Source organism: Mesoplodon densirostris, chromosome 4 (genome assembly GCF_025265405.1).
Source record: "Mesoplodon densirostris isolate mMesDen1 chromosome 4, mMesDen1 primary haplotype, whole genome shotgun sequence".
NCBI lineage: Eukaryota > Metazoa > Chordata > Mammalia > Artiodactyla > Ziphiidae > Mesoplodon > Mesoplodon densirostris.
In genome coordinates, this window is record NC_082664.1 from 180,238,390 (window position 1) to 180,253,684 (window position 15,295).

Below are 15,295 nucleotides of genomic sequence, written 5' to 3' on the forward strand. Positions count from 1 at the left end.
AATTTGGATTCCTTTTATTTCCTTTTCTTCTCTGATTGCTGTGGCTAAAACTTCCAAAACTAAGTTGAATAAGAGTGGTGAGAGTGGGCAGCCTTGTCTTGTTCCTGATCTTAGTGGAAATGGTTTCAGTTTTTCACCATTGAGGACGATGTTGGCTGTGGGTTTGTCATATATGGCCTTTATTATGTTGAGGAAAGTTCCCTCTATGCCTACTTTCTGCAGGGTTTTTATCATAAACGGGTGTTGAATTTTGTCGAAAGCTTTCTCTGCATCTATTGAGATGATCATATGGTTTTTCTCCTTCAATCTGTTACTATGGTGTATCACGTTGATTGATTTGCATATATTGAAGAATCCTTGCATTCCTGGAATAAACCCCACTTGATCATGGTGTATGATCCTCTTAATGTGCTGTAGGATTCTGTGTGCTAGTATTTTGTTGAGGATTTTTGCATCTATGTTCATCAGTGATATTGGCCTGTAGTTTTCTTCTTTGTGACATCTTTGTCTGATTTTGGTATCAGGGTGATGGTGGCCTCGTAGAATGAGTTTGGGAGTGTTCCTCCCTCTGCTATATTTTGGAAGAGTTTCAGAAGGATAGGTGTTAGCTCTTCTCTAAATGTTTGATAGAATTCGCCTGTGAAGCCATCTGGTCCTGGGCTTTTGTTTGTTGGAAGATTTTTAATCACAGTTTCAATTTCAGTGCTTGTGATTGGTCTGTGCATATTTTCTGTTTCTTCCTGATTCAGTCTTGGCAGGTTGTGCATTTCTAAGAATTTGTCCATTTCTTCCAGGTTGTCCATTTTATTGGCATAGAGTTGCTTGTAGTAATCTCTCATGATCTTTTGTGTTTCTGCATTGTCAGTTGTTACTTCTCCTTTTTCATTTCTAATTCTATTGATTTGAGTCTTCTCTCTTTTTTTTCTTGATGAGTCTGGCTAATGGTTTATCAATTTTGTTTATCTTCTCAAAGAACCAGCTTTTAGTTTTGTTGATCTTTGCTATCGTTTCCTTCATTTCTTTTTCATTTATTTCTGATCTGATCTTTATATTTTCTTTCCTTCTGCTAACTTTGGGTTCTTTTTGTTCTTCTTTCTCTTATTGCTTTAAGTGCAAGTTTAGGTTGTTTATTTGAGATGTTTCCTGTTTCTTAAGGTAGGATTGTATTGCTATAAACTTCCCTCTTAGAACTCCTTTTGCTGCATCCCATAGGTTTTGGGTCGTCGTGTCTCCATTGTCATTTGTTTCTAGGTATTTTTTGATTTCCTCTTTGATTTCTTCCGTGATCACTTCGTTATTAAGTAGTGTATTGTTTAGCCTCCATGTGTTTGTACTTTTTACAGATCTCTTCCTGTAATTGATATCTAGTCTCATAGCATTGTGGTCAGAAACGATACTTGATACAATTTCAATTTTCTTAAATTTACCAAGGCTTGATTTGTGACCCAAGGTATGATCTATCCTGGAGAATGTTCCATGAGCACTTGAAAAAAATGTGTATTCTGTTGTTTTTGGATGGAATGTCCTATAAATATCAATTAAGTCCATCTTGTTTAATGTATCATTTAAAGCTTGTGTTTCCTTATTTATTTTCATTTTGGATGATCTGTCCATTGGTGAAAGTGGGGTGTTAAAGTCCCCTACTATGAGTGTGTTACTGTTGATTTCCCCTTTTATGGCTGTTAGTATTTGCCTTATGTGTTGAGGTGCTCCTATGTTGGGTGCATAAATATTTACAATTGTTATATCTTCTTCTTGGATCAATCCCTTGATCATTATTCAGTGTCCTTCTTTGTCTCTTCTAATAGTCTTTATTTTAAAGTGTATTTTGTCTGATATGAGAATTTCTACTCTAGCTTTCTTTTGATTTCCATTTGCATGGAATATCCTTTTCCATCCCCTTATTTTCAATCTGCATGTGTCTCTAGGTCTGAATTGGGTCTCTTGTAGACAGCATATATATGGGTCTTATTTTTGTATCCATTCAGGAAATCTGTGTCTTTTGGTGGAAGCATTTATTCCATTTACATTTAAGGTAATTATCGATATGTATGTTCCTACTCCCATTTTCTTAATTGTTTTGGGTTCATTATTGTAGGTATTTTCCTTCTCGTGTTTCTTGCCTAGAGAAGTTCCTTTAGCATTTGTTGTAAAGCTGGTTTGGTGGTGCTGAACTCTCTCAGCTTTTGCTTGTCTGTAAAGGTTTTAATTTCTCCATCAAGTCTGAATGAGATCCTTGCTGGGTAGAGTAATCTTGGTTGCAGTTTTTTCTCCTTCAACAGTTTAAATATGTCCTGCCACTCCCTTCTGGCTTGTAGAGTTTCTGCTGAATGATCAGCTGTTAACCTGATGGGGATTCCCTTGTGTGTTATTTGTTGTTTTTCCCTTGCTGCTTTTTTTTTTTTTTTTTTTTATGGCTGTGTTGGGTCTTCGTTTCTGTGCGAGGGCATTCTCCAGTTGTGGCAAGCGGGGGCCACTCTTCATCGCGGTGCGCGGGCCTCTCACTATTGCGGTCTCTCTTGTTGTGGAGCACAGGCTCCAGACGCGCAGGCTCAGCAGTTGTGGCTCACGGGCCCAGCTGCTCCGCGGCATGTGGGATCCTCCCAGACCAGGGCTCGAACCCGTGTCCCCTGCATTGGCAGGCAGACTCCCAACCACTGCGCCACCAGGGAAACCCTCCCTTGCTGCTTTTAATATATTTTCTTTGTATTTAATTTTTGACAGTTTGATTAATATGTGTCTTGGCGTATTTCTCCTTGGATTTATTCTGTATGGGACTCTCTGTGCCTCCTGGACTTGATTAACTATTTCCTTTCCCATATTAGGGAAGTTTTCAACTATAATCTCTTCAAATATTTTCTCAGTCCCTTTCTTTTTCTCTTCTTCTTCTGGAACCCCTATAATTCGAATGTTGGTGCGTTTAATGTTGTCCCAGAGGTCTCTGAGACTGTCTTCAGTTCTTTTCATTCTTTTTTCTTTATTCTGCTCTGCAGCAGTTATTTTCACTATTTTATCTTCCAGGTCACTTATCCGTTCTTCTGCCTCAGTTATTCTGCTATTGATCCCATCTAGAGTATTTTTAATTTCATTTATTGTGTTGCTCATCATTGCTTGATTCATCTTTAGTTCTTCTAGGTCCTTGTTAACTGTTTCTTGCATTTTGTCTATTCTATTTCCAAGATTTTGGATCATCTTTACTATCATTATTCTGAATTCTTTTTCAGGTAGACTGCCTATTTCCTCTTCATTTGTTAGGTCTGGTGGGTTTTTATCTTGCTCCTTCACCTGCTGTGTGTTTTTCTGTCTTCTCATTTTGCTTATCTTACTGTGTTTGGGGTCTCCTTTTTGCAGGCTGCAGGTTCATAGTTCCCGTTGTTTTTGGTTTCTGTCCCCAGTGGCTAAGGTTGTTTCAGTGGGTTGTGTAGGCTTCCTGTTGGAGGGGACTGGTGCCTGTGTTCTGGTGGATGAGGCTGAATCTTGTCTTTCTGGTGGACAGGTCCACGTCTGGTGGTGTGTTTTGGGGTGTCTGTGGCCTTATTATGATTTTAGGCAGCCTCCCTGCTAATGGGTGGGGTTGTGTTCCTGTCTTACTAGGTGTTTGGCGTAGGGTGTCCAGCACTGTAGCTTGCTGGTCGTTGAGTGAAGCTGGGTACTGGTGTTGAGATGAAGATCTCTGGGAGATTTTCGCCGTTTGATATTATGTGGAGCTGGGAGGTCTCTTGTGGACCAGTGTCCTGAAGTTGGCTCTCCCACCTTAGAGGCACAGGACTGACTCCTGGCTGCAGCACCAAGAGCCCTTCATCCACACGGCTCAGAATAAAAGGGAGAAAAAGTAGAAAGAAAGAATTAGTAGAAGAAGAAAGGAAGGAAGGAAGGAAGGAAGAAAGAAAGAAAAAGGAGGGAGGAAGGAGGGAAGGTAGGAAAAAAAGAAAGAGAAGATAAAGTAAAATAGAATAAAGTATGATAATATATAATAACGTTATTAAAATAAAAAATAATTATTAAAACAAAGATTTAAAAAAAAACGGATGGATAGAACCCTGGGACAAATGGTGGAAGCAAAGCTATACAGACAAAATATCACACAGAAGCATACACATGCACATTCAGAAAAAGAGGAAAAGGGGGAAAAATCATAAATCTTGCTCTCAAAGTCCACCTCCTCAATTTGGGATGATTCATTGTCTATGCATGTATTCCACAGATGTAGGGTACATCAAGTTGATTGTGGAGCTTTAATCCGATGCTCTTGAGGCTGCTGGGAGAGATTTCCCTTTCTCTTCTTTTTTCTCACAGCTCTCGGGGCTCAGCTTTGGATTTGGCCCCGCCTCAGCATGTAGGTCTCCTGAGGGCGTCTGTTCTTCGCTGAGACAGGGTGGGGTTAAAGGAGCAGCTGCTTCCGGGGCTCTGGCTCACTGAGGCTGCGGGGCGGGGGGGGGGGGGGTGCAGGGAGGGGCACGGAGTGCGGGACGGGCCTGCGGCGTCAGAGACCGGCATGACGTTGCACCAGCCAGAGGCGCGCCGTGCATTCTCCCGGGGGAGTTGTCCCTGGATCCCGGGACCCTGGCAGTGGCGCGCTGCACAGGCTCCCCGGAAAGGGGGTGTGGATAGTGACCTGTGCTCGCACACAGGCCTCTTGGCGGCGGCAGCAGCAGCCCCTGCGTCCCACGCCCGTCTGTGGGGTCCGCGCTGATACCCATGGCTCGCGCCGGTCTCTGGAGCTCCTTTAAGCAGCGCTCTTAATCCCCCCTCCTCGTGCACCAGGAAACAAAGGGGTAAGGAGAAGTCTCTTGCCTCTTCGGCAGGTCCAGACTTTTCCCGGACTCCCTCCCGGCCAGCCGTGGCGCACTAACCCCCTTCAGGCTGTGTCACGCCGCCAGCCCCAGTCCCCTCCCTGCGCTCCGACCAAAGCCCGAGCCTCAGCTCCCAGCCCCGCCCGCCACGGCGGCCGAGCAGACAAGCCTCTCGGGCTGGTGAGTGCCGGTCGGCACCGATCCTCTGTGCGGGAATCTCTCCACTTTGCCCTCCGCACCCCTGTGGCTGTGCTGTCCTCTGCGGCTCCGAAGCTTCCCCCTCCGCCACCCGCAGTCTCCACCCGCGAAGGGGCTCCTAGTGTGTGGAAACCTTTCCTCCTTCACGGCTCCCTCCCACTGGTGCAGTCCCCGTCCCTATCCTTTTGTCTCTGTTTATTCTTTTTTCTGTTGCCCTACCTAGGTACGTGGGGAGTTTCTTGCCTTTTGGGGGGTCTGAGGTCTTCTGCCAGCGTTCAGTAGGTGTTCTGTAGGCGTTGTTCCACGTGTAGATGTATTTCTGTTGTATCTGTGGGGAGGAAGGTGAGCTCCGCGTCTTACTCTTCCGCCATCTTCCCCTGAGCTCCGATCCAGTCTTCATGTATCACTTCATAGGTCAGCGAATAGCATCATCACCCAGTCAAATGCCCAACTAGAACTTTTATTTTCCAAATTCCTTCCCCCTTTATATCTAATCCAAGTCCTACTGCTATCACCTCCTGAAGAGGTCCCTAACCTGTTGACTTAGTCCATTATCATCATCACTGTCTTGTACCTGGACTGCAGTAATAGCCTTCTTGCTGTGCTACTAGGAAGCACTGACTCTCTTTCCAGGTTATTTGTGCTCCACCAGGTAGCCAGAGTGAATTTGTCAGAACACACATCCAGTCCTATAACCCCCATTCCCAAACCTTGCTCAGAATTCCCCTTTGGCTTCCAGTTGATTTGAGGATAAAGGGCGAACTCCGCTAAATGCCGGTAGACCTTCAACGTTCACCACGCTCCCCTTACTCCGCCCACTCCAGTGACGGCCCGTCTTCCAGCTGTGCATAGCTGCGATCCTTCTTCCTGCCGCAGAAACTTTGCATATGCTGTGTCTCCTGCCTGGGCTATTCCTTTCTCCCACTCCTTCAGATGTGTGTGTGTGTGTGTGTGTGTGTGTGTGTGCGCACGCGCACACACCCCACAATCCCAAGGAAGCCTTCTTGGATCTGCCTGACTGGGTCAAATAGCTGTCTATTTTTACATCATGGTACCATGTACCTCTCCTTCAAAGCAATTGCCAAAGTTATCAACTTACATTTGATTACATTATTATTTTATTAACAACAGTGAACTTTAAGCTCCAGGGCAAGCAGAGACCTACTTTTGGTTTGGGTCACCACTGCATTTCCAGTACCTAGGGAAGCGCCAGATATATGCTGGGTATTTGGGGGGAGAATTTGTGGGATAGTGGGCGGTATTACCATTATACAGTTGTCAAACCCAGAAACCAGAGTCATTTTTGTCTCTGCACTCCACATTGTCTTCCAAGGCTAACTTCTTAATATTCTTCAAATGCATCTGCTTCTTTCCATGTGTAGTCCTACCGTCTTAGGTCATGAGATATTTAGGATTAATCAATAACTTCTTAACTAGACTTCTTGCCCTCAAGTTCTAACCCTGTCAATCCATTTACTACTTTGCCACCTGAGTGACATTTCTGTAACCTACCTTATTGTACGATTCTCTTGTTGATAATATTCAGTGGTTTCTCTGGGGCCTTAAGGGGAAATTTATTTTTTAAATTTTATTGAAGTGTAGTTGATTTACAATGTGGTGTTAATTACTGCTGTACAGCAACGTGACTCAGTTATACATATATATATGTGTATTCTTTTTTATATTGTTTTCCATTATGTTTTATCATAGGATACTGAATATAGTTCCCTGTGCTCTACAGTAGGACAATGAGAAAGCTTAGACATAAGAATCAATGGGATGGGAGTTAGAAAATTCAGTGTCATGGCAGATGAAAGAAACAAGTATTTTCCAGATAGAGTTCTATCTGAGACTAGAGAATGGTGGTAGGCACATTCCCACCAACAGTTCACTCCTCTTTTAGAAGAATGATTCCTTGTCTTTGGGGGAAATCCTAGAGATGTTCTAATCAGAATAATTTCAGAAGTTAAAATTTTCTTTTTACTTTGTGTCTGATTTCAGTGTATGGAAACCAAAGTGCTGCAGAAAAAAGCTGGTATCTCAAGCAGTGATGGTGCCAATGAAAATACACTTCCTCAGTTGGCGGAGACAATCATTGCTTTGTCCCTCCAAGGTGTTTGTCTGGGACAAAGAAACTTGCCATCCCCAGACTATTTTACAGAATATATTTTCAGTTCCTTGAATAGTACAAATACTCTCCATCTATCAGGTAAGGATGCTTTTCATGAATTTCACTTCCCAGTCACACCTACTAAATATAAACTGTGCCAAAAACAAAAGCAGAATCATTGCGATGACTGAATTTGTCCAGGTATGTTTTAAACACCCTTTTAATCTCAGCATGTAGTGAGACAGCCCAGGGGGCCTTTTCAGGGCAGACATGCTATGATATGTATGTGGTGATAAGGCAAAAATATGCACTCAGCTCCTTTGAGCAGGGATGATGAAATTGTGGATGGAGAGCCAGAGGGAGAGATTTTTATGATCTGCTACTAGTACTAACTGAACACTTTCCTGTGTGGTATGAAGTGCTGGGCCCGGGGGGACAGAGTGTCATGTAGAAGGATACAATAGTATTCTAAAGGGTGCAAGAGGCTTGCTAGCCGTTTGCTTGGAGCCATAAAAGTAAGTCATTTAATGTTAAATAAAAGTACTGTAGGGGCTTCCCTAGTGGCGCAGTGGTTGAGGGTCTGCCTGCCGATGCAGGGGACACGGGTTCGTGCCCCGGTCCGGGAAGATCCCACGTGCCGCGGAGCGTCTGGGCCCGTGAGCCATGGCTGCTGAGCCTGCGCGTCCGGAGCCTGTGCTCTGCAACGGGAGAGGCCACAACAGTGAGAGGCTCGCGTACCGCCAAAAAAAAAAAAAAGTACTGTAAAATACGCATGCTGGCTACATTCGTGACAGCCAGCATTTGAGGGATCTGAGGTAAAATAAGACATCACGAAAGGAATCAGAATCTGTGTTTCACGCATTTCTTTGTACTTGACAAGACATTAAGAGTGAAATGACTTATTTTTTCATCTGCATCAGAATGCCCTGCTTTGCACACACACCAAGGCCACATACTTCCTCTTGGGAAGTCACAACGTAGAAGAGAAATACAAATTTTCCAAGGTACCAGCAACACCCTCATGATGTAGATAAATCTTCCAACTCTGAAAGGAATCAAGAGCTAGGAATCATACAATCCATGCAGAACTTTCTCTGACTTGTTTGTCGAACCCACTGAACGACAGGTGTGTTTTTCTGCAATTCGTTTGTATTTGCTTTAAGAAATGAGAGAAAGAAATCTTTATTAAGATGAAAGTTAAAGTATAATTCAATCGTGTTACCTAGAGGTCATCACTAGGAAATAGGCCGGGGAAAAGCATGCTACGCTGAGAATGATTTTGATGTAGCAAACAGGAATTGCTAAATTCAGATTTTGAGTGATTGAGTTTTAGCAGGGCAGTTTACATATCAGCCGAAGGAATGTAATGATTTCCCTTTTCAAGTAAAAATGTATGCCACTTGAAGGCTCAGTCACTATAAGAAATAGGAAGAGCCATCAGACCGGAATACAGAATACAGTTAGAGGCAAGCTGTACTGTAAGATCAAGGCAAGTTGTCTAGATATTGACCATCATGGACCCTGGATAAAAAACTAAAATAATTGTTTATTGTGAGAGGTGTTCAGTATCACCCACTTGGGCACAAAGCAGCCACTTTTGCATTTGAGAAGTCAGAATTCCATCCCATCCCAGTGCAATTAGATGCTTATTCTAGAGGCCCCAAGGCGTTTTTTTTTTTTTCTAACAACTGCCTCTGAGGTAGGGCTCTACTGATACTAATTGTATTTTGGGGTAGGGGGGGAAAAAGTATAGTATTTTTAATTTTTTTAAAAATGTTTTTATTATAGAGATTGTTAAACATAAACAAAAGTAGAAACAATAAAATAGTGTACCCCCATGTACACAGTCCCCAGCCTTAACAATTAGCAGCAATTGGATAATCTTATATTTGCCTGCATCCTCTCCCAATCACTTGATTATTTTGAAGCAATCAACCTGTACATATTTCTGTATGAATCTCTAAAAGAGGAGGATTTTTTAAAAAGCATCATCACAGCTAAAAAAAATGAATGATTCCTTAATATCATAAAAATTTCCTTCATGTTCACGTTTTTCTGCTTTTTAAAAAATATTTTTAGTTTTTATTGAACCAAGATGTAAATAAGGTCCATAAAATGTGAATTGTTGGTATGTCTCTGACGTTTTACTTTTGATAGGTGTCATGCCCTTCCCCTCCATTCTATTTTGTTGCAAATTTTTTGTTGAAAAAAACAAAAAGGGATCATTTATCCCATCTGGATTTTGCTGATTGCATTCCTACTCATTTTACATGTGTTTCTTTTTTTTTAATTAATTAATTTATTTATTTATTTTTGGCTGCCCTGGGTCTCCGTTGCTGTGCACGGGCTTTCTCTAGCTGCAGTGAGCGGGGGCTGCTCTTCGTTGCCATGCGTGGACTTCTCATTTCGGTGGCTTCTCTTGTTGAGGAGCATAGACTTTAGGCACGCAGGCTTCAGTAGTTGTGGCGCACGGGCTCAGTAGTTGTGGCTTGTGGGCTCTAGAGCGCAGGCTCAGTAGTTGTGGCGCACGGGCTTAGTTGCTCCGTGGCATGTGGGATCTTCCCGGACCAGGGCTCGAATCCATGCCCCCTGCATTGGCAGGCAGATTCTTAACCACTGTGCCACCAGGGAAGTCCCTTACATGTGTTTCTATGCACCGTGTTTCGTGTATATTGATTTTTATACGTAGAGGTTTGATTAGTTTTAGGTTGCTTATTTATTTGGGGCTACAGTCTGATCGTTGGTATCTTCCATTGGCAACACATAACATCTGGTTGTCTCTTTCTGAGAAGTTATAAGCTATTGATGGTCATTGCCTAGATTGATCAATTGTTTGGGGCTTACACAGTGGTGATCTTCTAATTCTCTCAGTTCTTCTTCATGTTTCCGTGTAATAATTCTTTAGTGGAAAATCTTTCCCTCACCATAATTTCATTTTATTGAGGTTCTTAAAGGAAAGTAAGGGTAAACTCTTGATTCTTTAATTTACCACTTTACAAAATAATAACATTTTCCTTGCATCCTTCAAGGAACAATGAGCTTTTCTTTTTATATCATTATGATTTCTTATCTCTCAATCTATTGTCATTATTATCCTTTTGATACTCAGATCGTTCCCTCTTTGAGAAGTGGAATCTTATTCAAGGTGGCTGTAAGTCCTTTGTCAAAACCCTTAACACATTTTATATCTCCCTTGCTCTCCAGTATAAAATATTCCAGGTTCATCTTGTACATTTTCTGCCTAAGCTGGGATAATTGTTTCTCCAAATATTTTTTATCTTTATATAAACCAATTAATCAAACTTTTCTCTTATTGCTTTTGGATTTTGAGTTAGAGTTGAGAAAGTTTCCCACATTCCCAGGTTATAGAAGAAGTTACTTGTGTTTTCTTCTAGTACTTGTATGCTTGCATTTCTGATCCATTTAGGATTAATTCTGGTGCATGTTGTGAGGATTAGATCCAGTTTATTTTCTCTGTACGACTATGCAGTTTTCTTTATACCTTTTATTTAAAATGCAGTGGAAATTATTTCCTCCACTGGTTTGAGATGCTTCTTTTATATAATAAAATGATAAATGCAATCAGGTCTATTTCTCTTTTCCATTCTGTTCTATTGGCCCACTTGTCTATGCATGTGCCAGTACTGTACTGTTTTACTTATAGTGGCTTTATAGTATATTTTAATTTCTGATAGAGCTAGCCTTCTTCATTGCTCTTCTTTTCAGGGTCTTCCTGGCTTATTCACTCTTCCTAACAAATATCACCTAACTGTCAAGCTCTGGGAAAAAATAACCCTGTGATAATTTTATTATAATTGCAAAATAATTATAAAGTAACTTAGAAATGATATTTATAAGATGTTGCATTTTTATATCCCATAGTGTTTCTGTTTGTGCATATCTACATGTGTGCTTTTGTGGAGTGTTTTATTATTTCCCTCACATAGGTTTTAGACATTTCCTGGTACATTTATACCTAGGCATTTAACCTTCCTTTTGGCTCTCTTACCTGGGGTCCTCTCTTTCATTACAGCTTCTAACTGGTCATTGTCTATGTGAAGGTTAGTGATTCTTTATAGATTAATTTTATAACCTGTCCCATGATTAAATATTTCATTTTATTTTGCCCTAATTTTTTAGTTTTCAGACAGTTTTGCCTCTTCTTTTTCAATTCGTGTGTATCTTTTCTTTGTCATCTAATTACATTGCTTAATAACCCCAATATAATGGTAAATATTTTGAGAATGGTCTGTACCCTTATCATGTTCTAGACTTTGAAAGAAAAGTTTGTTTCCTCATTGAGTTGAGAGAACAATGATAAAGAAATATATTTATAGTCTTTTATATTAACCCACATATTTATATTTCTAGTACTCTTCATTTCTTCCTGTGGACTTGACTTACCATTCAGATCATTTCTTTTCAGCTTAAATAACTTCATCTAGTGTTTCTTATAAGACAGTTCGGGTACCAATGAATTCTCCATTCATTGTTTATCTGGGAATAATTTTATTTCACCTTCATTTTTAAAATTCATTTATTATTTATATTATTTTTTAACATCTTTATTGGAGTATAATTGCTTTACAATGGTGTTAGTTTCTGCTGTATAACAAAGTGAATCAGCTTTATGTATACATCTATCCCCATATCTCCTCCCTCTTGCATCTCCCTCCCACCCTCCCTATCCCACCCCTCTAGGTGGTCACAAAGCACCAAGCTGATCTCCCTGTGCTCTGTGGCTGCTTCCCACTAGCCATCTATTTTACATTTGGTAGTGTATATATGTCCATGATGCTCTCTCACTTCATCCCACCTTACCCTTCCCCCTCCCCGTGTCCTCAAGTCTTTTCTCTATGTCTGCATCTTTATTCCTCTCCTGCCCCTAGGTTCTTCAGAACCTTTTTTTTTTTTTTTTAGATTCCATATATATGTATTAGCATACAGTATTTTCTCTTTCTGACTTACTTCACTCCGTATGACAGACTCTAGGTCCATTCACCTCACTACAAATAACTCAATTTAATTTCTTTTTATGGCTGAGTAATATTCCATTGTATATATGAGCCACATCTTCTTTATTCATTCATCTGTCGATGGACACCTAGGTTGCTTCCTCACCTTCATTTTTGAAGGGTTGTTTTGCTGGATATTAAATCCGTAATTGACAGTTTTTTCTTTCAGAATTTTGAACATCTTATTCCACTACTTTCTGGCCTCTATTTTTCAGATGGGAAGTCAGCTATTGATTGTATCAATGCTCCCTGGTATGTGATGAGTCATTTTTCCATCACTGCTTTCAAGATATATCTTTGTCTTTGACTTTCAACCGTTTGACTATGTCTGGGTTTGAATCTTTTATATTTATCCTACTTGATGTCTGATGAGCTTCTTTTTGTTTTGTTTTGTTTGTTTGTTTGTTTTTTGACCATGCCCCATATTATTTCCCCAACCTGGGACCTTGACAGTGAGAGCATGGAGTCCTAGCCACTGGACCACCAGGGAATTCCCTCTGATGAATTTTTTGAACATTGTAGATTAAGGCTTTACATCAAATTCAGAAAGTTTTTTTTTTTTTTTTTTTTTTGCGGTATGTGGGCCTCTCACTGTTGTGGCTTCTCCCGTTGCGGAGCACAGGCTCCGGATGCGCAGGCCCAGCGGCCATGGCTCACGGGCCCAGCCGCTCCGCGGCATATGGGATCCTCCCAGACCGGGGCACGAACCCGTATCCCCTGCATCAGCAGGCGGACTCTTAACCACTGCGCCACCAGGGAGGCCCCCAGAAAGTTTTTAACCATTATTTTCTCCAGTATCTTTTTCTACTTCTTTCTCTTTCTTCTCTCCAAGTGACTGCCACTACATATGGGTCAGTATATTTGCTGTTTCCCACAGGTCTCTGAGACTTGTTCTTTCTTTTTCTCTTTGTTCTTCAGATTAGATTATTTCTATTAATTTATCCCCATATTCAGCAATTCTTTCTTCTACCATCTCAATATGCTGTTGCACTCCTCTAGTTAATTTTTCACTTCATTTATTCTGTTCTTCTGCTCCAGAATTTCCATTTAGACTTTTATATGGTTTTGATCTCCTGATTAGAAATTGCTATTTGTTAATTTATTATTGTCATACTTTCCTTTAATTTCTCAAATATTATTCTCTTTAGTTCCTTGAACATACTTATAATGACTGCTTTGAAGTCTTCATCTGGTAAATCCAACATCTGGGAATACTCAGATACATATTTATTGACTGCTTTTTTCCCTGACTCTGAGTCACACTTTTCCATTTCTTTGCAGGTCTCTCTCTCTTTTTTTGTTGTTGTTGTTATTGAAACTGGCCATTTAAAGTAAAATATTGTAGTAATTATAGTTTTCAGTTTTCCTACTACTGATGGTAACATTTAGGAAAACACCAGAGGTATCATTTTTTAAGGCTACAGCTGTACCAAGGGAAAACTAAACTGCAGTCTGCAAACTGACAACCATACCACAGTAGCATTAGAAAACAAAGTCTCGTTTGTCCCAGTAATCTCAGCTGTTTTTCAATTCCTGTTTCTTTCCTGCATTAAACACTGAAGAGGAAAATGATTAGATTGGCTTTACATTAAAGTTATAGTTAATCTACTAAGGATGTATAGTGCCTAAAGGGAATAAATTTTCTAAGGATTAAATCAGTTTCATCTTTTGTTTATATTTTTATAGGGAACACCTAGAAAAAGAATTAGTTGTCTTATCAGAAGGCACTCCATTTTTGGAATTGCTCATTTCATCATGGTTCAGCCCTAAGATCTCAAGATCTTGTGAGAGAATCATTAACCATGTGAAGTATAAATATTCTTTATTCTTTTTTTTTTTTTTTTTGACCATGCCGTGCAGCATGTGGGATCTTAGTTCCCTGACCAGGGATTGAACCTGTACCCTCTGTATTGGAAGCACAGGGTCTTAACCACTGGACCACCAGGGAAGTCCCTAAATGCTCTCTGTTCTTGTTCAGAGTAAAACCTTGGCTTTTCCTTAGAACTTAGAAATTTACTTAGTAAATATCTATGCTGTGGCCGTGTGAAATTGTGATTATTCTGAAACTGGCCTGTCTTTATTCTATGTGACACCAGATTTTGTATGAAATTTCTAGAACTAGACCAACTCCTCAACACTCTCTGGACTAAAAATACCTGTATCAGAAAAGATAGAATCCATCAACTTCAAAGGGAACAAAACAACCTAACAATCCATGATTGGGCCTACCCTAATCTATCTGTATCCGAGGACCCAGGATCAGATGACAGTCCAATTTCCTGGGATCAGGTATTGTCATTATTCCTCTTGTACCATCATTTGCTATTGTCAAAGGAAGTAGCTGTGAACATTCTCTAAGAGTTGTTGAAAAGTTAAAGGATAATGTAGATTTCCTTAAATGTAAAAATATTCTATTTCCACAGTGTGGGCAGGGTTTTTTTCTTTTTACAAGTGGGTCTCTATAGACATAAACTTGAGGTCAAGATATTTAGGAGAATGATATATATTACTCTTTCCTCCACTGGGTCCGTACTGAATGCATGAATAATTAATTCAGCAGACCTGTGAGCATTTACTATGTGCTAGTCACCATCATGGGCACCAGGGAAAGATAACTGAACAAAAATAGGCACGGCTTCTATGGAGCTAACAGGGTAGTGGGAGGATATAGACATTATATAAAAACTTACAATGATGAATGAACACTTTAAAGTTAGATTAGATTATGAAGAGATTACTTTGGATTTTGAGCAACAGATAAATATTTGTATAGTAGGTAGCCCTGAGAAGGTTTTTGAGAAAAGGTGATATATGAGCCTATAAACATGTTCATATTCTTATTTCCTAAAGTTGTGTTCCAAAGTACATTCACTAGTCTACCTAGATAATTCTTGAAAAGGGGTGCTATGGTCAAATCTAACTGGGAAATACTGAAGATACATATTGCACTGTAGCATATTAATGTGTCTGGGGAGATCCTTTAGTAAATAAAATTCTGTAATCTTATTGGATCCAGCATTTTTCAGACTCTGTTACACATAGAAACCTTCCCTGCCCTTATTATTTAAAATCTTGAAAAATTGATATTCCATGATAATGGCTTACATTTAATGAGTAAATTAATACTATGTATTAGACACTGCACAATTTCACCTGCATTCTTCATATAATTATTACAA

At 40.3% G+C, this 15,295-nt stretch overlaps 1 protein-coding gene across 3 annotated transcripts in view; it reads left to right on the top strand.

Annotated features, from left to right (window-relative positions):
- Positions 1 to 15,295, top strand: part of SLC39A12 (solute carrier family 39 member 12) — a 72,808-nt gene that overhangs the window by 13,034 nt on the left and 44,479 nt on the right. For all 3 annotated transcript variants that reach the window (XM_060095495.1, XM_060095496.1, XM_060095497.1), the window contains exons 3-4: positions 6,993 to 7,200; positions 14,233 to 14,405. In XM_060095495.1, coding sequence (XP_059951478.1) covers positions 6,993 to 7,200; positions 14,233 to 14,405 — 381 coding nt within the window. The remainder of the gene's footprint in view (positions 1 to 6,992; positions 7,201 to 14,232; positions 14,406 to 15,295) is intronic.